The sequence below is a fragment of the Tamandua tetradactyla genome, chromosome 4 (genome assembly GCF_023851605.1).
Source record: "Tamandua tetradactyla isolate mTamTet1 chromosome 4, mTamTet1.pri, whole genome shotgun sequence".
Taxonomy (NCBI): Eukaryota; Metazoa; Chordata; class Mammalia; order Pilosa; family Myrmecophagidae; genus Tamandua; species Tamandua tetradactyla.
Window position 1 is genome coordinate 3,157,802 of NC_135330.1, and position 25,175 is coordinate 3,182,976.

Consider the following 25,175-nt stretch of genomic DNA (forward strand, 5'->3'; position numbering starts at 1 on the left):
TAGTAAGGATAAAGTGTTACATGACAAAAGTAGAATTTATAATTTTACATCAGTGTGATCACAAATCTGTAAATACATATGTACACATGCATAAAAAGACCGAAGGAAATATAAGAAAATGTTCACCTTTAGTTCATGAGTTTACACATAAATTTTTCTTTCTTAAACACTGATGCATTTTCTAAACCTACAGGAATGTAATCTTTTTACAATCAGATTTAAAAATCAGGGTGCACGGGTGGTTCAGGGGTAGAATGCTCACCTCCCATGTGGGTTTGATTCCCGGACCAGGCACCCCCACCCTCACCCCCCAAAAAAAGGATCAGAAGTTACTGTTATTTTTAAAACTTCTCTCCAAGGTTGCGTCCTCCCGGACCTTCCCCTGACCACTGCAGCGTGACCCGGCGCCGCTGCTCACTGCTCCTGGAGTGTCCCACCCATTCCTGCACCTCACTACCCACCTGCATTTTCCTTGCCTGCTGATCTCCTAACAATAACCGGGTCTCTGAGGAAAGCCACTGAGTCTTCTGATCTCTGAATCCCAAGGGCCTGACACACACTGCAAGCATCCCGAAACACTTAGGCACCACAGGAGGAAATTAAACGAGTAAGCAGGAGTAGGCAAGCTCAGCTCTGCAATCTTCCCTGGAACGGGGAACCGGGTTTTTTTTCCACTGGGGACGGCGACCTGGGGCCAGGAAGGCTGAGGAACTGTCCCCTGGAAGAGACGGCACAGGGGCCCAGGGGGGTCAGAGCTGAAACTTAAGTTGGGTTTTCCTGACAGCTGCTAGGATTAGTCACAGGGCCACGCTTGAAGGATTCCCCAGTCGGCTGATTCCTTCGGGATCACTCACTCCTCTCGGGACCTCCCCTAGGAACTAAGTAGGAAGGAAAACCCCAGACCTTGGGACTGCGCCCTCTTCAGCCAGCAGCTGCTAGGAGTTTGCATTCAACAAAGTTAAAATAAATGTCCACAGTTAAAATAAACGTCCACGGTTAGGGATCGCTAAGAAACACTTAGGTTTTCTCTGTATGCCTTCAAGCAAAAGAGCTCGGGGGGCCGAGCTGGCTAATGAACGAAAAAAAGATTTTAAAACTTAGATTTTAACGATATCAACCACATCTGAAGTTGAGCTACTGACATAATGCAGCCACGCGGACCCAGGGGGTGGAAACCCGTCGTTCAACAAAGGGGGAAACGCCCCTGGGCGGAGAGCCAAGCAGCCCCTCCTTCACCCCCCTCACCCCCCACTCCCTCCCTCACCCCCTCCCTCACCTCCCCACCCCCTCCCTTACCCCCTCACCCCCCTCACTTCCCCACCCCCTCCCTCACCCCTCACTCCCTCCCTCACCTCCCCACCCCTCCCTCACCCCCTCACCTCCCTCACCCTCTCCCTCACCTCCCTCACACTCTCCCTCACCTCCCCACCCCCTCCCTCACCCCCTCCCTCACCTCCCTCACCCCCTCCCTCACCCCCACCCCCTCCCTCATCCCCCTCCCTCCCACCGCCCCCAAGCCCCCCCCCACCTCCCGGCCCCGACGCGCCCAGGTCGGCTTCTAGCGCGGAAGTGAACGGAATCTGAGAGCCCTCTGCCCGCGCCCCTCCCGGCGCTGTCTTCTGGGAAACAGTCCCTAGGCCTGCGGGGCGCGGAGGAGCCGCCTCTGCGCCTGGCCGACGCGCCGCGCCCCGGCACCGCCGGACCCCGGGTTTCCGAAGCCGAGCCCGGGCGGGCGGGAGGTCCTGAGGGGCGCGGCGGGCGGCGCGGTGCACCTCGGGGGGCGGGGACGGGGTGGGCGGCGCAGGGAGGGGAGGGTGGGGAGGGCCCGGCCCGGCCAGGCCCCTCCCGCCCGCGCCCCTCCCGCCGCCCCGCGTACTAAGGCGCCCGCCCGCCGCGCGCCGCTCACTGGCTCCGCGTCCCCGCTCCCGAGGCCCCGCTCCCGCCGCCGCCGCCGCCGCCTCCGGCCAAGGTGAGCCCCGCCGGGCCCGCGCACCGCCCGCGGCCCGGACCGTCCCCACCCGGGGCAGCCCCCGGACCCCAGTGCCGGGAGCCCGCGACCCCAGGCCAGCGAGCCGAGCGCCCCGCGCCCCCCGCCACTCCGCGCCTTCCGCCGCCCCGCGAGCGCGCGGCCGGGGCCACCTGCCTTGCCTGCCCTCTGCCGCGGGACCTGGCCCGGGCCTCTGCCCTCCTCCCGCCCGGTCGTCAGCCGGTCTTTGCCGCTGCCTGCCTGCCCTTCGTCCACGCTGTCGGCTTTTCCAGACGCCGCGTCCCGCCGTCCTGGCCGCGGCATGGGGGGGCCCTCGCGGGCCCCGCCTCTGTCCAGAGGTGCCCACCCCGGGCTGGACGGTCCTGCGCCCTCGGGGGGAGGGGGTGGTAGCAGGGGCGGGGGGCCGGGCGGGGCCCTCCCCGGGATGCTCCTCAGACCTGCGCCAGGGCCCTCGGGTCGGGCTTCCTGTCTGCCTCGGAGACGGGGGCCCCACTGCGCAGCGAGCGCGCGCCGTCTGTTTTCTCCGCACAGCGAGGAGACAGGGGCCCTGCCTGACTTGGTTTCTCCACTGATGGACTTTTCCCCTTCTTACCATCTGAACTAAATCAGAGGACTGGGAGGGAGACGGGCGAGGGCGGGCTGGAGGGCAGCTCTCCCCAGCCCAGATGAACCTGGCCGAGTGCCGTGGGACAGAGGTCGGTGGGGCCAGGGTGCCCCCTCCACGCTGGAGGCTGGCCCGGGCAGCACCCTGCAGCCGGCCTCGCCGAACTGAAAGCAAGCAGAACCCCGAGGCCAGGCACGGCAGAGCCCTAGGCCAGCCTGGGTCACTCTAAGCCCACCGCCCTCCCCTCGCCCTCCCAGCCCCGCCCCCTCCCACGGGGCTGGGAGTCCTGCAGGGTGGGGTTACCACGGAGGGCTGGGGGTTCTCTAGCGGTGAAGGGGCTGGTGACTCAGCGGTGAGACCATGTGGGCGGGGCCCTGCTGCTGCCAGAGACTCTGCAGATGGACAGACACTCCCTGGAGGAAAAGGGAACTGTGCCATCTTAGAGGGCATTTTCCAGGAGGAAGTGAGTCACTCCAGGACTGACCCACGGTCTGAAGGAGAGCTATCTTCCTGAACTGTAAGGACAGTGATTAGATTGGCAGAGTCATGGCGAGACCATGCCACCCCATTATGGGTCCCTAAGGCCTGGCAGCCTGCCCCGGCTTTACTTGGGAGGTAGCTTTTCCCGTTAAGAGGTTTGCGGTGGCTGCAGATTTTTTTTTTCCCTCTGCAGCTTGAATTTCAACCTCCAGGAGTAGATTTTTATATCCTGCACTTAGAGGTGGGGTCAGACTCATGGAAACACCCTGCAGTGATCTTTGCTTCCAACTTGTTTCAGCAGATTGCAAAAGATAATGCCAGGGGGTGGGGCAGGAACCAGTGCATATAATTCATTTGGAATTTCATCATCAGCCCTGCCCCCACAGATTCCTATCTGGTTTCTATTTATTCATCCCTTTCTAAATGGTAAATACTCTCCTCAACAGCGCCAAGCTGGCTTCTTCCTTGAGGTCCTTGATCCACCATTTGGGGCTTCTTATTGCAGTTTTTCAAAATTTCTTGAGGCTCTCCTGTATAAAAAGCAGTTGTTTGGTATCAGGCTGATTTCTAGGTGATGCTTCTCCTGGCTTCTCCCGAGCATATGGCATTTGGGTCCTCTTTCTCCCCACGCCTGGCTTCTGGCCAGCCTCAAGCAGCCACCCCCGCGAGGTCAGGCCTGGAGCTGTGGAGTTGGGCCTGGGTGCGTCCCTGCTTTCCACAGACAGTTCCAAAAATGTGGCTTTTTTAGAACACTCCCCACTTGGTGTGCCTCTGGATACAGTCAAGTCTTTTAAAGTAAAACCAGAGGGAAACAATGGAATCCTTTCAGTGTTATAATGTGTAAATTAGCATTCAGAGTGCTGGGAAAGCTTGACAAAAATCGTAGGAGCATTCCTAAGAGTCTCCTTTTCCTGGCACTTAATTTAGGAATCTCCCATCAAAAGCAAAAACAATGAATTTAAATATTTTTAACAGCAGTTCTTAGCACTTCGGTCTCTTCGTTAAATAACTACATCTATTTACTGGTTCAGATTGATGCCTGATGAGAGCAAAATGGGTGTACTTCATTGGGACAGAGGAGGCGTCTAAGTTTTCTTCCTTTTGGATGTTTCTGGAACTTTCCTTTGCTGTCCACTTCCTTAAGGGACACGTTTTGTTGGTAAAAAGTTGAGAGACAACCTGGATCCTGACCTACTGCCTCAGTTCATTTCTTCTGAATTCCTTTTAAGGATCAAATTCAATGAAAACCTCTTTGGTTCAATTTTCAGAAAGCAAAAATTTTTAAATGCTTTTTTTTTTTTCAAAATTCCCAAAGCCAAAGGAAGGAAACCTCAAACACATTTTCAATAACAGATGTTTGCTATCACTGACACCCCGCCAGTTATTTTCTGGGTGGGCTGTAAGACAGCGAGACTAAGGGTGAGGCACAGAGGAGCAAAGTAAATCCGACCTCGTGCTCAGGAGAAGTGTTCTCTTTGAAATTACGGCCGGTTCTGGGCATAGGTCCAGAGCAAACATTTGAGATTGCTCAGGAGCAGACGCTCTGTGCTAAGCGGGCCCCTGCTCCCCTGTCACTCCCAGGATGGTTCAAACGTACATACGAGTATCAGTTTCATTCTTACCAGTTTATTGAGCATGAGGCAGAAGATGGGATAAACAGAAAGACGTGACAACAGCACAAGTGAGAAGAGGAAAAAGGCATGCCAGGGTCTGACCAGACCTGTTTAGCAGGACATGCATTTTTTCCTGTGTGCACTACTGTTTCATTCACAGGTGAGCCCTTTTGCGGCCCCTTTCCTGGCCCCTCCCAGCTCCGAGCCTTGAGCTCAGGTTTAAGGTTTGCAGCCCAGTCCTAAACAATCACACTCAGACCTCGGCTCCTGCCAAGGAAGTTGTCTGAGGCAGTCATTCCCTCATTTAACAAATGGCTATTTAGTGGCTAAAAGATAAATGCAGAAAAACTCACAGCTTTAGACCAAGGGAACTTGGATCTACAAAAGAGACAGGCAGGTAAGCCATTCCACGCAATCGAGTGCTGCCGGTTGTCTGGGCCCGGGGAGGGTGCAGCTGCCCTCAGCCACAGCCCCGAGGCCCTCCCCTCAACCAGGACCCAGCCCGCTCCTGCCCCAGAGCCTGTAGGGTGGCTGGGGATGGAAAGTCCAGGTGCAGGGTGCAGGCCCCTTGAAGAACAGCTGCTTCGGCCACCAACGGTCCGTGCTGCAGTCAGCCACGCCTGGGCAAGCCACGCCCAAGAAGGGAAGTTCCCTGCACACAAGCAAGGCCTCAGAGAAGGGCTAGGAGCCCACGGAGGTGATTCATCCACTTTCCAAGAGAACAGAGTTTTAGTCGCAACATTTCCCCCCTCTCCTTGTCTTTAAAACCAGTGTGCTGGCTCCTTCAGAACAGTTCTTGGCTGGTGAATGCCTTCTGGAGCAATGGCTGCTAAAGAGGAGTGCTTGTTCTCACTTTCAGGGTCTTTTATCTCCCCACCGGCCTCTCTGCATTCTTGTTGCAAGAAGGTCTACTGGACAGACAGGGAGTCAGCCGGCTGCTGAGTTCACAATCCATTTGCTGATTTAAACAGCTGGGAGGGAGGGCGGCCCAGTGGGGCAGGGATGTGGGCAGCTTCAGAGACAAAAGCGCAGTCACTTCATAAATAGTGTGGCCGAGAGACTCAGGTGACCCGAGACCCAAACATTCCTGCGGGGGGGAGGGACACTGGCCCCTCTCTCGAAGGTGTTCCGCTTATGACTTGTATTTCTTCATAGTTCCTGAATTAGCCTGTTTTAGGGGCTCAGCCGCGCTGCATTCCGTTTCCTACTTCTTCTCTGGGTTTTCTGCCGCTCGGCCTGCGAAGGTGAACTCGGTGTCCCCAGGCAGTGACAATGTCTAGGGCCTTTGGGAATCCATAGGGCGGTGCTCTCCCACTCGCAGTGTGGCCACAGGCATTTTAAACTCTGTGGTGTCTGACGCCTTTTCTGAGTCATTTAGGAGCTGGACCTGGATCCCACGTCCTTCTCCCATGCGTGGCTCACTTCTGTTCCCTTAAAGGACTCACATGGCTGGACTTCCAGTCCCCAAGCAGGCAAGGCAGACGCCTAAACTCGCTGCCTTCTGAAACCCACCCAGGGACCTGGGCTGCGCCCGCTCCGGGCTGTGTGGGAGGAGAGGGGAAAGGGTGTGGTTTCCCCGGGTATTCCTCTCGCTGAGCCTCGCAGCAGCTCTCCAAGAGGGTGGCCTTCGCGATGACTCATGACCAAGTCTGGCTTGCAGTATTCTCTAGAGTAGCACATTCTTTGGCATGCTGGTTCCCGTACTTTTCTGGGGGTTAAGGAGCAGAATTTACAATTCTTAAGTGTGATTGCTCAATCCCAGCACCAACTCCTCCTCCTTCTGTAAAAGACAGCATTTAGGAATCTGCACTGAACATACATCTTTTGGCAGCAGGAATCAGACCAAAAGCATGGGATCGGGTTCCTATTGGCACTTGCCTGTAGGGGAAGGTGCCAGACTCTCCTTCAGCCGGTACTCCAAGCCCGCTGTCTAATCTAGGTGTGTCGGGGCAGGGCATATATTACAACCTCCATTCAGTTTCACCTGTTTCCTGTCTAGTTGTGATTTTAGGTGTTGTTTGTTAGCTAACGCTTCTCTATTCTGGCCAAAGCATACTTCCAATTAAGCCACAATTCACTGAGCTGTTATGAAGCACCAGGCACTGGGACTTAAGGAGACTGTCCCCAGACCGTTACATCTGAATATAATGGTTGGGCATGTTTCCTTTCCTTTCTTATAAGCTCGTCATGATGAAAAACTCTTGCTCACCCCCCTCACCCCAGACCCTGAGAGTAGCTCTCCTGTTCTGTGCTGCAGAAAATATGTCAGACCGCCCCCAGAGGAGTTAGGCTATGCTGCTACTCATGCCTTCTCGAGTGAGCTATTTAATGGATTTGGGGTAACTTTTATTGGAGTAGGACACATGCATCTTACTGCCAGATATGCAGATGTCTTTATTACAATAAATAACAAGTTTCCAACTTCAGTAAAGAATACCTGCCGAGAGACAAAAGTCACTCGTAAGTGGATTTCTAAACCCAAGAATCAGCTGGACCAGCTTACCAAGATAAGCTTGAAAAGTTGATGTTTTCATATTAACCAGGCTAAACTGTGTGAGTTGTTGGTATTCAGCCATAGGTAAGAACCCCCTCTAAGGCACACGACGAAGTATCTGTTCTTTCAATGGGTGCTCTGTTAGTAACAAGAGACACTGATCTTGCTTTTCGAATCAGTGACAGTTTTTCTTTTTTATTAAGTGATGTATGCAGAAGTAACTGGCAGCTAGATAAATCTCCCATACAAAGCACCAGTACTTGAGGTGTCTGTTTCCCACAGCAAGAGACTCAGAAATTGGGGTGAATTGGTTCTTAAATTCATTGGATTTTATAGCTGGAGACATCTCATCAACCCTCTTTCCAATTGCCCTCAAAAGACTGGTGGCTTAAAGGTTAATGTAGAAAATTCTGCCACTGAGCCACCATCACACTGCCCTTTGTTGTCTTGTAGCTAATGTATTTAGAACCTTTTATTTTGTACGTTTTTTCAGTTGTTTCAGGTGGAAAGGTAATGCTGGTCCCTGTTAGTACATCTTGGCTGGAAACCGAAGTCCCTTCAAGACAATTTTAATAAGAGGAAAATGTGGAAAGCTCACCTTACAGATACTAAGATAGTAAACAAAGTTAAAAAAAAAAAGTTAATGTAAACCTTGTTTCTTTACATCCTTTAACAGGTTTCAACAGACCTCACCAAAATGCCATCTCAAATGGAGCACGCCATGGAAACTATGATGTTTACGTTTCACAAATTTGCGGGGGATAAAGGCTACTTAACAAAGGAGGACCTGAGGGTGCTCATGGAAAAGGAGTTCCCTGGATTTTTGGAAGTAAGTATTGAAAGACTCAGAAAGAATCAGAGGAAAAAAAAAAAAATTAGGGCTTCTAGGCCCCAGCTCCTTTCCCTTCCTCATTCTGTCCTTTCCCTGTGGAGGTCACTACCAGAAAGGTAATTCCATGCATTTATTTATTAAGCATTACTGAGTGCTACTGTTTTTAAGATACTATAGGGGAAACAGGAAGTAAAGAAGACACAGTCCCTTCAAGGAGCTTACCATCTGGAGGTGAAAAAAGACTGTTTTGGTGTGCTAATGCTGCCAGGATGCGACATACCAGAAATAGATTGGCTTTTACAAAAAAGTTTATTAGGTTACAAATTTATAGTTCTGAGGGCATGAAAATGTCCAGATAAGGCCTCCACAAGAGGCTACCTCCACTCAAGAGAGGCCGATGCTGTCCCGGCTTCCTCTGGGAAGGCACGCGGCGATGTCTGCAGCCTTCTGTCCTGGTGTCTGGTTTCAGACAGCTCTCGGCGCTGGTGTGTCCCGGGGCACGCGCCTTCTACGTCGCCGGACATCCGTGTCCTGGTCTCTGCTCTCTGCGTCAGCTCTGAGCTCACGCTCTCTCTCCATGAGCGCTTTTACAGACTCCAGTAGACTGGTCAAGACCCACCTTGAATGGGCCACGTGTCCACGGAAATCATCTAATCAAAGGGTCCTGCTCACGATGCGTTCGCACCCGCAAGATTGGATTAAAGGAGCCTGGCTTTTCTGGGGTACGTGAGAGTCTCAGACCAGCACGAAGACTGTGCAGAGATAACCACAGTGCAGGTGCCTCAGAAGAATTCCGTCTAGGATGATTTGTGTCCGTGGGGATGACAGGAGGAGCAGAGTTGCTGGAAGAAGGCGTTGCACAAGACCCTGTCTGCCAGGGACCAGCTGCCTCGGGTCCGTGAACCCGGCTGTGGAGCTGCCACCATCCGGCCGCATTCCGCTCTGAACAGCTCGAACCACCTTTAGAATGCCCTGCACATGAAGGGATTTTTTTTCTCTTTACCCAACTCTAATTTATAAAGGAACAGTGTTAAGCATCCACTCAATGAGAGCTAAGTGTCACTCCAGAAATCACTGCTTTTCACTTTGAGTATACTGTGAGCACACGGGAGCGCAGTTGGAGTTTGTGCCTCTCAGCACTGACCCACAGAAAGAGATCCGGAAAGACAAGATGAGAACTCTCGCTGCCAGCTCGGGTCCCTCACGCAGGGCATGAGGCCTGGGGACGCAGCTGTCCTTACACTGAAGCTCTTCAAGAGCTGGTTGTGAATCTAACTGAAGGTGAAGCATTGCTTGACAAACTATTGGATTGAAATGGAAGCCCTGCCTTCCTTGCCACAATGGAAATCCCTTGAAATGATCGTTATTTGCTTGTGTAGAGTAATGCATTGGCCTCAAGAGGAGAAGGGAGGTGATGGGGAAAAGCTGGGTCCTGATTTTTTGTCATCTGCCTGGCAAATAGCATGGGAGCCAAAGCCCTGACTCCTGGCATCAGTGAACATGGGCTTCGTAGTGAGTACACTGATTTGAATGCCATCGATGCCAAGTAAATTAACAAATACAAATAACCTATGCTCTCTCAGCTGCAGTCGCTGCAGTGCTATCCCAGGAAAGGATGCTCTGCTTTGGGGGAGTCCTGTGGTCGAGCTCTGCCCTGACACTGGGCACGTGCTTCTGCTTGCTGGGTCCTGGTTCCCGCCTCTGTAAGATGAGAGGACTGAGCATGTTTATCTCTAGGCTACTTTCACTTTTCTGTGATGCTTCAAGGCAGATAAAGCATGCAGGCAAAACGTGGTCATCCCATCACGCCTGCCCCTGGCGTGATCAGAGGTCTCCTCGATACAATGATCACGTCAGCTGTGTTTCTGCATAAGTCAGGAGCTAGGCTGACCATCACATAAGACCTGGCCCCTTCTGTCCAGACAGCTTTGTGGCATGGGAACCTGAAGGGTTTTATAGCAGGAAGTCCTGAGCATAGCCAGGTAACTTATTCCAGGCCTGGGGGTCAACATTTCCAACATGCCCACGCTCGCTGCATTAATGCGGGATCTTGTTTCTAAGCTTGATCTCTTAGGTCATCCAAATTTCACTCATTCTGACCACAGCCAGGCAGCTGGGGGTAAGGCGAGAATTAGCTGAAATCCGCCAAAAGCAGAGAGAGCTGCCGAGAGCAGGTTTTCGTTGATTGCTTAGGGTAGGGTTTGCAGTCCTTGCTTAGGAAATGCTGCTGCTTCGATTTAAAGGATTTCTGGGCACAGTTTTTAAATACCCAGCACATGTGGGACACTGTGTGTCACTTCACAGTTGCTCGTGTACATAGTCACCGGAAATCATAAAAAAAATTCTGATGATTATCAGTAATTTAAAGGTGTGACCATGTGATTCTGAAAATCTTGTGACTGGCACTTCCTTTATCCAGTATATGGAAAAAACAAGTAAGAAAAAAAAAATGCCACCCCCACCCCCCGATAATGACTAATAGGGGCAGAGGTGGGGCATGGGATGTTTTAGGTGTTCTTTTTAAGTTTTTTTACTTTTATTCTTATTTTAATTTTTTTCAAGTAGGAAAGTGTTCAAAAATCAATGTGATGATTAATGTACAACTATATGATGAATCTGTGAACCACTGATTGTAAAAATTGGATGATTGTATGGTATGTGAATTTAAAAAAAAATTTTTATCTGAGCCCTTTAATAACCTCTAGAGGGTCCCCTTTTTCTGTCTGGTTGATAACCTGGCATCTAGAGAAGAAACCACACTTTCCCAGTTGCATGGCCCAGCCAGTCACCACGGAAGCAAGATGAAAGCAAAGAGTCCTGCCTGCCATTTCATTCCCAAGTGCTCACACCAGGCATCAGGCAGCCAGGAGAGTTCAAGACTGCATCACACGTAGCTCCTTTTGTCTGATCGGTAGCATCCAGCAAAGAGTGTGAGATGGCCCAGATTTATCCACCCTGAAGGACGGAAGGTATCTGAGAATCCCCTCAGTTCGTACCTGGCACGCTGAGGCCCGTTAAGCTAAATGACTAGGTCGGGGTCACCCTGACCTCGGCTGTGCCACGGAGAAAGGAGGGCTGTCTGTCCACCTTCAAAAAAACTAAAAACATCTCTTGACATCTTCAGCATCTCCTTCAAGTTCACAGGACAATGATCTGAAAACTTTCTCCCTAAATAATCTTAAGAAATATTTTCATAGGAGTTTCCTTTTTCAGGAATTTGACCATGCTGCTGGGAGTAAAAGCATATTGAGAGAGGGTTTAAACTACAAAATGGGGGATTCACAAGAGTTCTTTGGTAGAATCTTGTGATTTTGAAAGTTGTGCCAACAGTTGAGTTGCAGCAAAGCAGGTCAGAGGGCCATGCAGGGTTTTAAGTGGCAAGAGCTCTGGGCTGAGAATGAGACAGGCCTAGCTTCCCTGACGCCCAATCTCCTTTCTAGCATTCTGAAATAGGCACTCTCTAAGGCTCCTACAATTATGAGAAAGAACCTAAGAGGTCAGGAATGCACAGGAACCTTTTTTCTAACTTAAAATAAATATGCATTTACTGAAATCCTCCCTAAAGACAGAAAAATACGTTTAGATGACTTTCAAATGACCGTTGTGACCTAAAACAAGAGGTCAAATAATGGGGCGATTGATGATGGTTGTCAGCAGTACAAATCAGAGAAGCTCCTCGTTGCAGCCGTTGACTGATATTCCTTGCCTTTGTTGTTTCTTTCAGAATCAAAAAGACCCTCTGGCTGTGGACAAAATAATGAAGGATCTGGACCAGTGTCGAGATGGCAAAGTGGGCTTCCAGAGCTTCTTTTCACTAATTGCCGGGCTCACCATTGCGTGCAATGACTATTTCGTAGTACACATGAAGCAGAAGGGAAAGAAGTAGACAGAATTGAGGAATTAATTCTGCACCCCACACCCTGCCCTCATAAGAATTATCCCAAGAGTCGCTTAAAGAATCTTCCCCACAGCTACCCTTTGCAGAAGGATTTCAAAACAGATTGGGTCCTTAGAAAATGTACAAATAAAATCCAGCTCCCATTGGACAGGCAGTGAAAGAAAAGTCAATTAAATGCCAGATAAGCTTTCAGTTTTTATATTGTTTGCATCTCCTTGCCCTCAATAAACCAATTTCTTTTTTAATATCTAATTTGAGACAGAAAGTTTGTTCCTTCTTCAGAAATGCTTGTTCCATCCTTCATTTCACAAACGCCCTTGGTCAGCCGGGGCCCAGCTGGCTTCTAGAGGACATGTAAAATGGGGACGCATTCTCCATTCAGGCTTGGAGTCTGACTTCTCGAATTGGGCTGCCCTTGATCACTGTCTGTGTGCAGGCCCAAAGCTCCGAGGACTGAGAGGGGCACTCTAGGACGATAGTAGGATTTTGTAACCAGCCAGCACGGTCTTTTGAAACACCCTCTGCATGCCAGAGATGTCTGAGTTCAATTTCATAGCAAAGTTTCAGCAAACTCTAGGGTAAAACGTAAGTCCATGAGAGAACTAATAAGGAAAGAGAGACTCTAGTGTGACGCCTCAATAAATGTCACATTAACATTTACTGAGTGACTCTAGGATGCCGGGAAGAATGCGAGGTACTGCTTCTGTGTGTTAGTGCTTTTTGGTTAGAAATGAAACACCCAAACGTTTATCTTCATAAATAGCAAAACATTTCTCCCAGCTCTTTCTAGGCCTGTAACTTCAATATGTCACAACCATGACATTTTATATGCTTATTAACACAGTATTCTCTATATAGGTCATTCCACGAATTGGCACATGAAATTGTTCCAATCAAATAGGTGAGTGAAAATGGAAACGGAATGTTTATGAATGAGCCCATGAGCATGACTCTGGGAAAAATTGAAATATAAGGTCATCTACCATAGTAAAGGAAAGTAAGCAAAAGGGAACAGACTAGTCCAAAATTAGCTTTGGGGAGAAGAAATCTGTAATAAAATCAAGGTTGAGGGTAAAACGCCAACCTTTTTTCTCCAGTTCTGGTCTTAGCCAACACATAATCGAGGTAAAAAAATTCATAGCTTTACAGCTATAGGATTAGATCAGCAAGTTTACAAAAAAGGGTTTATTACAGGATATTAAATGAAGGAGGGGAGTTGGCTGGCTAGAGACTGATTCTAGATTGAATCTAGGAATAATTCCCAAAGCTCTGGCTTAGAACTGGGCTGCCTGGGGAGCTGCTGGCTCAAGAAGCTGCCCCCGGACTGGGTAAGCCATTGCTCCAGCTGCCAGCCGCAGGGCTGCACAGCCCACAGCGCCAACGGGCACCTCCTGCCCGTCTCCCTCCAGGTCTCATGGAAGTACATCTATTGGCAGGACTTTAATTTCATCTAAACACTAACTACAAGGGAGTCTGGGAAATAAAATCTTACATTTCCCAACCTCTGCACCCTAGAATGAGTCGGAATGTGGGTCCGCCCACCACCGTGATGAATCTTAATTCCAAGAGAAGTCTTCCAGCCTGTGCACTAAAGCAGTACTGGAAAGGAGGGCTCTGGAGATAATCTTTTGGATGGCCACGAGGAGCAGAGAAACCAGCTGCCCCATCACAGTAAGGCAGACCATCTCTGCCCATGCGAAAGGTATACCGGTTCACACCCCCTTTAGCTCACACCACCTGCCTCCTGGAGCAAACTTGTTTATTTACTGGGCATTACGGAAATTACGTTCAATTCATAAATGGGCAGGTCAAGTTGTAAGACAGGGAGACATCATTATGGGCTCATTTGTCCCCAAAAAACCATGGCAAGCTTTCACACTCTCAGTCTCTGTTCCTGAAAATAGAAAGAGAACTTTCCCTGGAGGAGAGAGGGGAGAGGAAATACCACCTCGAAGTCACAGTGATTATGTAGATTGGTAAAAATTATGAAGCTCTATGTTAGCCCCAGGCCCTCTGGAAAAATTGCCAAACGATGGTCTGGATCTCTGTAGCTGTATCTGAGGGGTGTGGGTGTGGGTGTGGGTGTGGGTTGGGGAGGGTATACCTTCCTCACTTCAGCCTCCTTGTTCAAAGCACTTAGTAGGGAGCGAGCACAATACAAGTTGCATTTATGGTTTCAAATCTTACTGGCTCTCCCTGCCAAAGAAAACACATGACTCCCACAATCTAACCTGCTGAAGCAGCCATCTAGGACTCAGAGGCTAGAGCTTAATGGCTCCCAGAGGGCAAAGCTGCAGTGAGGCCAACAGCCAAAAGGAACCATCTGGAAAATTCCACCGATTCTGCTGCACGGCTGAGTTATAAAAGCAGATCCCGCCCCTGTCCACACCCAGTCAGGAAGGAAGAATGGACAGCAGCACAGAAAGGCGTTTTCAAATAGGCGGCAGAGCTGACCCTGAAAAACCTTCATTTTCTTTTGAAACGCCGTCTTTCATTCCTTTTTATCAGTGTGCCTTCAGCCTCGGCGATTCAACATTTTTCTAGCCACTCCCCACCCCATCTCACTGGGAGGCTGAGGGCACGTCCCTAAACCTCTCTCTCAATTTGACCAACTTGAAAGTGATTATTCAAATATCGCCTCCAGCTTTTACCCCTGGAGGGACAGTTGTGGATAGAAATTCATTCCTTTGGCAAATATTTACAGGGGCTAGTAAGTAAATGGCACCAAGCAAAGTTCTGGGGCTGGTTTAAAGGAGCAGATGTCCGCAGCGCCTGCTTCAGAAGGTTACAATCTAGAATGGGGGATAATAGATAAAGCAAATAGAAAGGTAAATAGCAACCCAGCAGCCTCAGCAAGAGGGAGCTGTGGTGGGCACCAAGGCTACTGCTGATAGGAGTGTAATGTATACAGTCTTTGGGGGAAGCAAAAGTTGGCAATATGTACCAAAATCTTTACTATGTTTTCTTTGACCAAGTCCTTCTATTCCTAGGAATTTATCTTAAGAAAGTAATCAAAGAGGCAAATACTCATACACAAAGATATTTGATGAAGCATTATTTAAGAATAGCTAAAACCTGAAAAGAAACCTTCATTGTCCAATACGGTTATGGTTTAATAAGTTATATATAAATGCACATGCGGTACTCTGTGCATGATTTTGATGAATATTAAATGGGATGCGAAATGTCGATGTAATCAGCCTACAAAATTGGTGTACAGTGGGATTCCTTTCTTTTTTAAATATGTGTGTCTTCTCTCTCACACACACACGGAAAGAAAAAGACTAAATGAAATGGATTCAACTGTGTTTAGAGTCTAGGATAGAAGTTACTGGCTGGAGAATTCATCTCAGAGAATGAATTTATGGGTTTATTTTTAATTTTCTTCTCTACACCCTACTATATTACTTAAATTTTATATACAATAATCTCTACTTTGACAATCCTGAAACAAAACTCTAATATTTTTAAAAGACGATGTGTTTTTATTGAGAGTCTAGCATGAATCAGGACTTTCGTGAGACTCTTCATTGTTATCTTATTTAGTCCTCATGATAATCCCGTTAAGGTATTATAGTACCCACTTTCCAGATGACAAAACTGAGACTCAAGTAATTATTCAAAGTCACCGTAAGTAGCAGTGCCAAGATTTGAACCCAGATATTGTATTTCTTTCTAATATCATACTGCACTACACAGTGTTAGTTTGAGTAAATTAAATATCAAATAACCACATTTTATACTTACAGAAGAATAAGAGATCATGGTGGGCTGGGCAAGACTGGTCAGAGAAGATTCTCTGTAGGAGGTAAGATGGTATGGGGTGGTTCCGTGGTAGAATTCTTGCTGCCATGCGGGGAGACCCGAGTTGGATTCCTGGCCCAAGCACCGCCCCCCCAAAAAAATGTTCTCTGGTCTTTGAAGAAATAAATAGTAGCTATTATCTTACTACAATAGCAGGCTCTGTTGTAGAGCCTTAAAAGCCTTAACTCAATCTCTCGCCCTGTGAGACCGTCGGTATCCCCACTTTGCGGGCGAGGCCGCCCGTGTCCCCACTTTGCGGGCGAGGCCGCCCGTGTCCCCACGTTGCGGGTGAGACCGCCCGTAACCCCACTTCGTGGGTGAGACCACCCATAACCCCACTTTGTGGGTGAGGCCGCCCGTATCCCCACTTTGCAGGGGCCCGACTGAAGCCCAGAGCTGGCACGTGGTGGGGGCAGGCTCTGATCGCAGATCTTCCCCAGCACGTTCCCCCGACGTGGGGATGACCGGGTAGAAGGGGCAGCGGCAGGAAGGGCCAGGAGGAGACGTGCCCCGGAGGCCCCCGCAGGCCCGCAGGGCTCCCGTGGGCTGTGTTCCCGGAAACGCGCGGGTGCACAGGACGGGTAGGAGGCGGCGAGTGAGCTCATGCGTGGAGGCGGCGGGTGAAGCCACTTGATTAAAAACACTGAAACTCCGAGCTGGTTTATTCCTACTCGGGAGACAGAGCTGACTCTTCAGCCTAAAGGGAGACCGCCAAGCAGTAAACACGATCCTAAGGATACTCAACCCACTTTCCTCCAGCACTCACATTGCAATCACATTCCCGCCAGGAAAGATAACACAGGGTGGGAATTCCTAGCTAGCTTTCTGGGAAGGGCTGAAAACAGAAGAAGAAAAAAATGATCCCTGACATAACCGAGAGAGGGACAAACCAAAATAGGAAGGCCACTGGGTCCACAGGAGAGCCACCCCTCCCTACAACACTAACTCGTCTTATTTCGTACCCAGATTTCCACTTATCTGCAAAATGGCACGTTTGCCTTAACTGCAACTACCATTTATCTTTTTTTTATTAGAGAAGCTGTGGGTTTACAGACAAATCATGCATAAAATGCAAGGTTCCTTTTCGCACACAGACACACAAAGTTGATTGTGATGATAAAAGAAAAAAAATAAAGCTTGAATAAAGTTTCTAAAAAGAAAAGAAAAAAGATGATAGAAAATGTGACTGTCATCTAATACTCCAATTTCAAAACAACCTCTTATTTCTATTTTTTTCAGGTTATAATGAGTAAAGATAATACATTTGGACTAAAATAAATTTGCATCAATAAAAAAAATACAGGGTTCCCATATACAGCCCTATTGTTAACACCTTGCATTAGTGAGGTACATTTGTTACAATTGATGAAAGCACATTTTTATAATTGCACTACTAAACTATAGTCCAAGGTTTACCTTAGGTGCCATTCATTGCTTGTGCAGTGCAGTTCCATGGATTTAAAAAATATATATTTATGCTGGTAACATGTATACACCTAAAATTACGCCCTTTTAATCACATTCAGAGCAGTAATTCAATGCTGTTAATTACATTTCACATTACTGTGCTACCATCACTACCATCTCTCACCAAAACTTTTCCATTAAATATCTTTTAAAGGCAGGAAAATGGGCAAAGTCTAGAAAGGATTCTGTGAAAGTGGAAATGTTCGTATGGGTTAAAGTTTTCTTTAATATTATTGCATCATCCTTTCAGTAAGTGACAAAGGGGAGAACAAAAAAATTTCAGTTAGCTCCTGGACGCAGAACTTGTACTGCTCGATTTAAAAGTCATATTTGTCCAGATCTGCAAAGCAGCTGAGCGAGCAACCCCACGCTGCCTCGTCTGGGTGCACTCGGCCTGCGGGCTGTGTTCCAAGGACAAGGGAGGACTCGCTAGCCTTCCTCAGTCTGGACGCCCGCGTGAGTCCACGCACAGAGCGGAGTTCCTTGACCTTCTTGTTGCACATTTACAAATAACGAAATTTCCATTCAACGATGTGCTTGAAAGCACCTAGGAGGGAGCAGATGACACAGAAACTGTGGTCACTGGCACGGAGAGAGTTCGCCATCCAGGACAGCAAGGGCTATGCACGTCAAAGTGACAGTATGTGACAGCATGTACAATCAAGAAATGCCTTTGGAGAGTGGTAAAGGCTGGTGGCAGCTCTGAGGAAGGATTTGGGCAGGAAAGGGCAGAGCAGGAGATGCACTTTGAGCAGGACAGGGTGGGGAGGGCAGGCAGGAACAAATATTCCCAGGGGAGAAGGGCTGAGCAGGGTCCTGGGGGAGCCTTGAGAAGCTCACCTGGCTGGGACAGGCACTGCTGCTAGGTGGAGGGCGGGTGTGGGTTTGATGTGCAGCTGATGGGGGGCGGGGGGCACAGTCAGGTTTAAACAAAGGGTTGACACCCAGTGGCAGACGTGGGGGAGACTAGAGAGTTAAGAATCTGCTGCTCGTTGTACAGTCATGAAAAAAACTGAAGTAGATCTCAATGTGCTGACTTGGAGTCATCACCAAGAAACAAAGTTAGGGTAAAACGTAAAGACTAGAACGGCAAGTATCTGTCTGTGCCGATATTTGTATGTATATTATTTACCATTTCGGGGGAAATGATAGTGGAGAATCTATGTGTGCACAATTACTTAAATATGCAAACAGATCTCAGAAGAATACACAAGAAACTATTCCCGGAAGGAACAGAAATAGCCAGGGGAACAGGAAGTGAAAAGGGCATTTTTTTTATGTGCCCTATTCTACCTTTAGAATTTGAATCCATGTAAATATGGGGGAAAAAATCAACCGTTATAATTTTAGAATAACTCATTGCATTTAAAAATATTTTTAGATATTTCCTGCCTATAGTAAACTGTATTGCTTTAACAATTGCATCATAATGCTATTTTGTAAAGGTTTTTTCACGCATTGTCATAATCTTGTGGACTAGGAACTTCAGAGTGACTTGGATACAAAGTACTTCATCTCCAGGGTCCCCTAAGCCCCCACTTCTCACACTGTGGTGTGGGGCTCAGGGGCTGAGTGCCAGTGACAGCGTTTACCGAAGTTGCAGCGTGGACACGGAACATTTTCATGAACGGCAAACACTTTCCTGGAGCACCCACGTTTCCTGATGGCAACGTTCAAATCAGTTTTAGATTAAAACAGATGGAGCTTCAGGAGAAAAGAGTTCAAAGAAAGTTTCCTTCCCCGGGGTGGGCCTTTTGGCTGTACTCTCTGCATGCCCACGCGAGGGGAGGCATTCACTGCCCCTGCTGGAAGGGGCATTTGGGAGGAAATGATCGAGACGCCTGCGCCAGGCAGCCGGGCTCACCCAGGCCATGCAATCTACTCCACAGGGAAGCTTCCAGCATCACTGCACCTCAACTGCCCCTGGACCGGTGCACTGACCCCAGCTTCTGGGCTCTTGAGTGTCTGACCAGCTCACGCCCTCCCAGCTTCTGGGCTTTTTATTTATTCTAGTATTTACGACCCTCCTTCGCCTTTTGAACCTGACTCACCCCCAGTTTACCAGCTTGACTTCTCTTAAGCACCATCCTGATTCCCCACAATCTTTATTTTCTCAAACCACCCCGAGGAAACATCCCCTCCAAGCCCAATCTAGAAACTTCTATCCTCCTGCAGACTTCAGGAGAGTGGCACTCCCACCAAGCATTCAGAGGACACAGATCTAAGGACCGGGACACAAAAGAAGTAATAGGACTCAAAAACCAATGAAAATAGATGGTAAGCAGATGTAGTCGATGCACCTTAAGAATCAATGCAAGCCTGACCCCTGGGTCTAAGGCCATAATGCCTGGCACAACTCTGTGTGGAAGATTCTCTCATTACCTCCATTTTACAGAGGATGAAACTGACAAGTCCTCCTATAAGAACTTCTTCTCCGCCTTCTCAATAGCTATTTGGTTAAGGGCATGGACTTTGGAATTAGACCAAAGGTCGTGTGACCTTGGACAAATAACTTGGCCTCTCTACAGCTCAGTTTCTTCATCTGTAACGTGGGGACACTAAGAATACTTACTTCAAAGAGATGCCATGAGGATTAAATGAAATAAATCTAAACCAAATGCTGACTTGGGCACGGGCTGGCTCACAGCCTTGGCACATCTCCTGCCGGGGTCTGTCAGGAGCACCATGCACCCAGGCCCTGGGCCCTTCCTCGTCTGCGGCCTCCACTTTCGCTTCATGGCCAGGTTTTGACCTCCTGCCCAGGCTTCACTGGCCTCCAACCCCGAGTCTGACCCCGCTTCTGTCTTCAGCGCTGACCACGCATCCCAGTGGGTTAGGAAGTGGGAAGAGCCAAAGGAGACCCGAGTCCTGACTCTTGAGTAGACTGAAGATTGCGAGGTCCATTGACAACATCCAGGAAATCCAGACGGGTTTGTAGATGCCAGCGACGAGAGGGTCAGGAGGCGCTGTGCACAGCGGTTCAGTGGTGGGTACAGAGTGCTGACCCACGTGCAAATCCTGCCCGTTCACTCTCAACTCTAAACATACTGACCAGAACAGGTAACATCAGCCACCCACTTTCTATGGACCAGGCATTCTGCTGAGCCCCCCGATATTCATTTCATTTAATCCTCACGGCATCTCTTTGAAGTAAGTATTCTTAGTGTCCCCACATTACAGATGAAGAAACTGAGCTGTAGAGAGGCCAAGTTATTTGTCCAAGGTCACACGACTTTTGATCTAATTCCAAAGTCCATGCCCTTAACCAAATAACTATTGAGAAGACGGAGAAGTCAGAAAATCAGATGTGAGAATCAAGAATCCTCATGAGAGCCCACCAGACCCTTCCTGAGAGGCAACAGAGCATAATTGTTTAAGAGCCCAGACTTAGGAACCAGACTTGCTGGGTTCAAGCTCCGGCTTTGCTACTTACACAGAATAAGCAAGTTATTTAGCCTCTGCGTGCATCCGTTTCATCCTCTGTAAAGTGGACATGGTAATAGAACCTACCTCGTCGGGATTAAGTTATTATACCCTCAGCCCTAGAACAGCGTTTAATGTATAGTCAGCATGAGGCAAGTATTGACTGTTAACAGTCCAGCAGCTCCTTCTAAGCTCAAGAAGTTGAAAGAAGAAAGGCAGATCTTGGGTGACAGGTTCTATGCCAAGAGATGTGAAACCTCGTAATTCATGGGCTAGTCATCAGGTCCCCCAGCTGGGCCTTGTTTCTGGTCAGTTGTGTAAAGCAATGTTTTGTCGAAAGATCAAAAGCTTTGGAGTCAGAAAGACGTGGGTTAAATTCTTGCTTCCCCACCACTGCGGTATTGGGTAAACCGCCTGACTTCCTTGAGCCTTGGTTTTCTCATTTGAAGAACAGACACAGCAGCGACTGCCTGGCAGGACAGTGGGGCAGAGAGAAAGGAGGCGATTATGTAACTACAGCAGGCGGGTTTGGGCATCTCAGCCACACGCAGGATTGAAGCTATTAATTCTTCAAAATCTTGCCAGGAAGCAAAGTCAGAACTTTGGTAGAGAGTTGGTCAAACATTAATTAAGGGCAGGCTCTTTTGCTAGAACTCTACCAAATTGGCACTTCATGCTTATTCCAGTAAAAGGCCACTGCATTCTGGCTCCTCAAGTCTTATCACAAGGATTCAACTAATTTTCAATCATTCTCTGGGCACTTTCTGTAAGGAGTTGAGCTTTGAAAATATTGCTGCTAGTGGTGATGGTGCTACAACATTGTAAATGTAATTTCCACCACTGAGTTCTATATTTGAAAGTGGTTAAAATGGGAAATGTATATATATATTCCCGTAATTTTACATTTTTTAATTTAATGTTTCATTTTTATATTTACATAATGGGCATTAAGTTATTAAAATAGCCCCTGATTCATCCATCTTCTTTAATGTTACCCCAGTCCAGTCCATCCGCTTGATCAGGAGGTGACTTCCTAAAACGCATTCTTGAAATGGATTCTGTTAGTTCTTAGGACAAAGTTCAGACCCTGAGCAGCTGCTGCCAGCACCCTGTCCGCTGGACGTCCCCTAGGGAGGGTTCCCAGGCACGCGTCGCTCCCTGTGTCTCCCCGCCTGATGGTCACCTTCGAGGAGCTCAGGGCAGGCAGAAGAGCCAGGGGACTAAGACCTCCAGGAGCCACCCTCGGCCAAGGAGGTATGAGAGTGCTGGCACAGGCCCCACTCCTCAGACTCAGCACACCAGGCCCCACACAGGCCTCAGAGGGGCGCCCGCGGGACGGGCTCCGGTTGCCCAGAGCAGTAACCTGCCTACTAACACAGCTTCATGGGCCTTCTTTGCTCCCCCATTCTTCACCCTGCTTCCTGGGGTCACCTTGCAGGTAAACCTGCCCAAACCTTGCCTCCGTACCTGCTTCCTAGGACCAACCTGAGATAATTCCCTGAACATGGCTTACCCTTCATCATTTGTCCCCTGCTTCCTTTCCCAGCGTTATTCCTTGCCACTCCCCAATTTGAACTCTGTTCTTGAAGTACGTAGCACTTCTTCCAGCTCCTTTCATGTTCTCTCTCTCCTCTGGAGCTTTGCAGACACCATTTTTCTCCTCCTAGAATATTCTGCCCCTTTATTCTTCATCTGACTAACTCCTATTCAACCCTGATTTAATTTAAGTTTAAATGCCACTTCCTCCTGGAAGCCTTCTTAAATCCCCGAGTTCAGGTCTCATAACTCACCTATCCACTCTCAAAGCATCTTCTTCCCCAAACATAGCACTTATCACATCATTGTGTAAATGGTTCCTTAATTCTCTGCCTCCACCAGCACTCTGAAAGTTTCAGGACACAGGGACCATGTCTTTCATGGGTGTTATAGCATTGTGACAATCTAGCAACATTCCAGGCATTAAGAGGCCTGGTATATAATAGTGCCAAAAATTATTTGTGGAAACGAAAACGAAAGAACATGATAAGTTACAGCATAACTTAGTCAACTCTAGAAATCATGGAGATAGCTTTCAATAAAAATGGCACAAACCATATAGGCCTATAAATAGTGTCACTGCCAAAATAATTCAGAATTCAAGGGCCGATTTAGAATTAGCCTTAATAATTTAGCAGCAAATCCTCAAAGCCAAATAACACATTTTTGTAATTTGACAACAGGACAGGCCATATCAGAGTAAGTGAACTGCTGAGTCAAACAGTCCAACAATGTCCAAAAAGGTCAGGCAACTCTCCTTTCAGTGATGACTCAGGAACTTCCAGCCAGCCTGGGGTGGGGAGGTAGGTGCAGGGGACAGGAGAGTGTAAAAGGAGCTCCCGCCTGGTATTGATCTGCCTTAGACCTGAACTTAACAGGTCCCTTCCACTAAAGCCACCTGGCCCCGCTAGGAGGCAAGGCGGGAAGCGCTAGGGAAATCATCGGTGCCAGGTACGAGGCCATCGCCCAGACCTCAGCTACCCTCCCTCCTTCTCTGGGGAGCTGAGGAACATGAGCCAGCCTCCAGCCTCCTGCTGCCGCCCGCTCCTTTTCTACCAGTGTCATTCTAAAGTCTGGGGGAGATGTTAAGTCTACTGAAAAGGTCAGCTAGATCTTAAACCCAGAAACTGGGAGCAAGCAGCCCCAGATACCCAACAGAGCAGGAATTCTCAGTGGCAGGGCCCCCGCCCCCTGAAGCGAATAGAAACCAAATGCGAACGGTATAGGTTGTTCTCTCTTCTCCTTCGTGAAATGGGGCACAGGGAGCTGCCACCCAGCAACCCCCACCCAGAGCAGATCTTGGCCCCCCAAGAGACTGGCAGTAATGGGATTTCTTTCCCTGCTCTTTTGGACCCTTGGTACTGTGTGGCAAGAAGAGTATTTGCCCCTCCTGGATTCCTTATACTGAGCTAGTGTAAAGGGACCATTTGCTGAAAGCCTCTGCTGTGGCCGGACGGGGGACCCACGACGCACCGGTGCAGCCCCTACTCCAGTGGGGTGGGCAGGGCAGGCAGCTCCTCACTCCGCAGCTGCTCCCCACAACTGCCCACACACGGGAGGGCAGCGGACCCCCAGGGGTCAGCTGGCTGCCTCTACCACTCTGATGTGAGAATTATTTTCTTTTTGTCATTTTTTTATTAATTTAAAAAAATTAACAACAAACAAAACATTAAGGTATCATTCCATTCTACATATACAATCAGCAATTCTTAATATCATCACATAGTTGCACATTCATCATTTCTTAGAACATTTGCATCAATTTAGAAAAAAATAAAAAGACAACAGAAAAAGAAATAAAATGATAACAGAGAAAAAAAAGGTTCTACATACCATACCCCTTACCCCTCGCTTTCATTTACCACTAGCATTTCAAACTAAATTTATTTTAACATTTGTTCCCCCATTATTTATTTTTATTCCATATGTTCTACTCTTCTGTTGATATAGTAGATAAAAGGAGTATCAGACACAAGGTTTTCACATTCACAGAGTCTCAATGTGAAAGCTATATCATTGTTCAATCATCATCAAGAAACATGGCTACTGGAACACAGCTCTACATTTTCAGGCAGTTCCCTCCAGCCTCTCCACTACATCTTGAACAACAAGGTGATATCTACTTAATGCATAAGAATAACCTCCAGGATAACCTCTCAACTCTGTTTGGAATCTCTTAGCCATTGACACTTAGTCTCATTTCACTCTTCCCCCTTTGGTCCAGAAGGTTCTCTCAATCCCTTGATGTTAATTCTCAGCTCTTTCTAGGGTTTTTCTCAGTCCCTTGATGCTGAATCTCAGCTCATTCCAGGATCTCTGTCCCACGTTGCCAGGAAGGTCCACACCCCTGGGAGTCATGTCCCACACAGAGAGGGGGAGGGTGGTGAGACTGCTCGTCATGTTGGCTGGACAGAGAGGCCACATCTGAGCAACAAAAGAGGCTCTCTTGGGGGTGACTCTTAGGCCTAAATTTTAAGTAGACTTGACCTATCCTTTGTGGGGGTAAATTTCATGTGAACAACCCCCAAGACTGGGGGCTCGGCCTATAGCTTTGGTTGTCCACACTGCTTGTGAGAATATCAAGAATTCAACTTGGGGAAGTTGAATTTCTCCCCACTGATGTGAGAATTATTTTATTTTAGGCAACTGAAGTGCTCTGTAGAGAATTGAGATTCCTTGCAGTTATAACCCCTTAGTCATAGCAAATGGAGACAGAGTCAAAAATGGACATTGGTAATCTCTTTCACAGAGACAGTGTAATATTCTCTGTTCGAGTTGGTCTCTCTGTCTTCAACTTCACCCATTCCACCCTCATATCCACTGCCAATTGATCACACAATTTTGTGGCTCTAAATTCAAATCTTCCCTGTTTAAAGACTGCCAATGGCTCTCCAGTACCTTGAGGGTGAAGTGTGAATTTGTCTGGTCAGGCTCAAGGACGCTCCAAGCTCTGCCTTTGGCTTACCTTCCAACCCCATCTCCTGCCGCTCCCTCCCAGTCTGTGCTCCAACCTGCCTGCAGTTACCCAAACCCTCAA

At 48.4% G+C, this 25,175-nt stretch overlaps 1 protein-coding gene across 1 annotated transcript; it reads left to right on the forward strand.

Annotated features, from left to right (window-relative positions):
- The first annotated feature begins 1,891 nt into the window (after window positions 1-1,891).
- On the forward strand, window positions 1,892-12,160 carry S100A10 (S100 calcium binding protein A10). Its single transcript, XM_077155982.1, has 3 exons — window positions 1,892-1,969; window positions 7,855-8,007; window positions 11,735-12,160. The coding sequence occupies exons 2-3, from the start codon at window positions 7,876-7,878 to the stop codon at window positions 11,894-11,896; spliced, it is 294 nt and encodes a 97-aa protein (XP_077012097.1). The 5' UTR covers window positions 1,892-1,969; window positions 7,855-7,875; the 3' UTR covers window positions 11,897-12,160.
- Window positions 12,161-25,175: the final 13,015 nt, after the last annotated feature.

Bases quoted from the DNA above. Each gene is read 5' to 3' on its own strand.
- S100A10 (XM_077155982.1), top strand. From the start codon at position 7,876: ATGCCATCTCAAATGGAGCACGCCATGGAAACTATGATGTTTACGTTT. The intron at 8,008-11,734 runs GTAAGTATTGAA...TGTTTCTTTCAG, and splicing joins AGTTCCCTGGATTTTTGGAA to AATCAAAAAGACCCTCTGGC.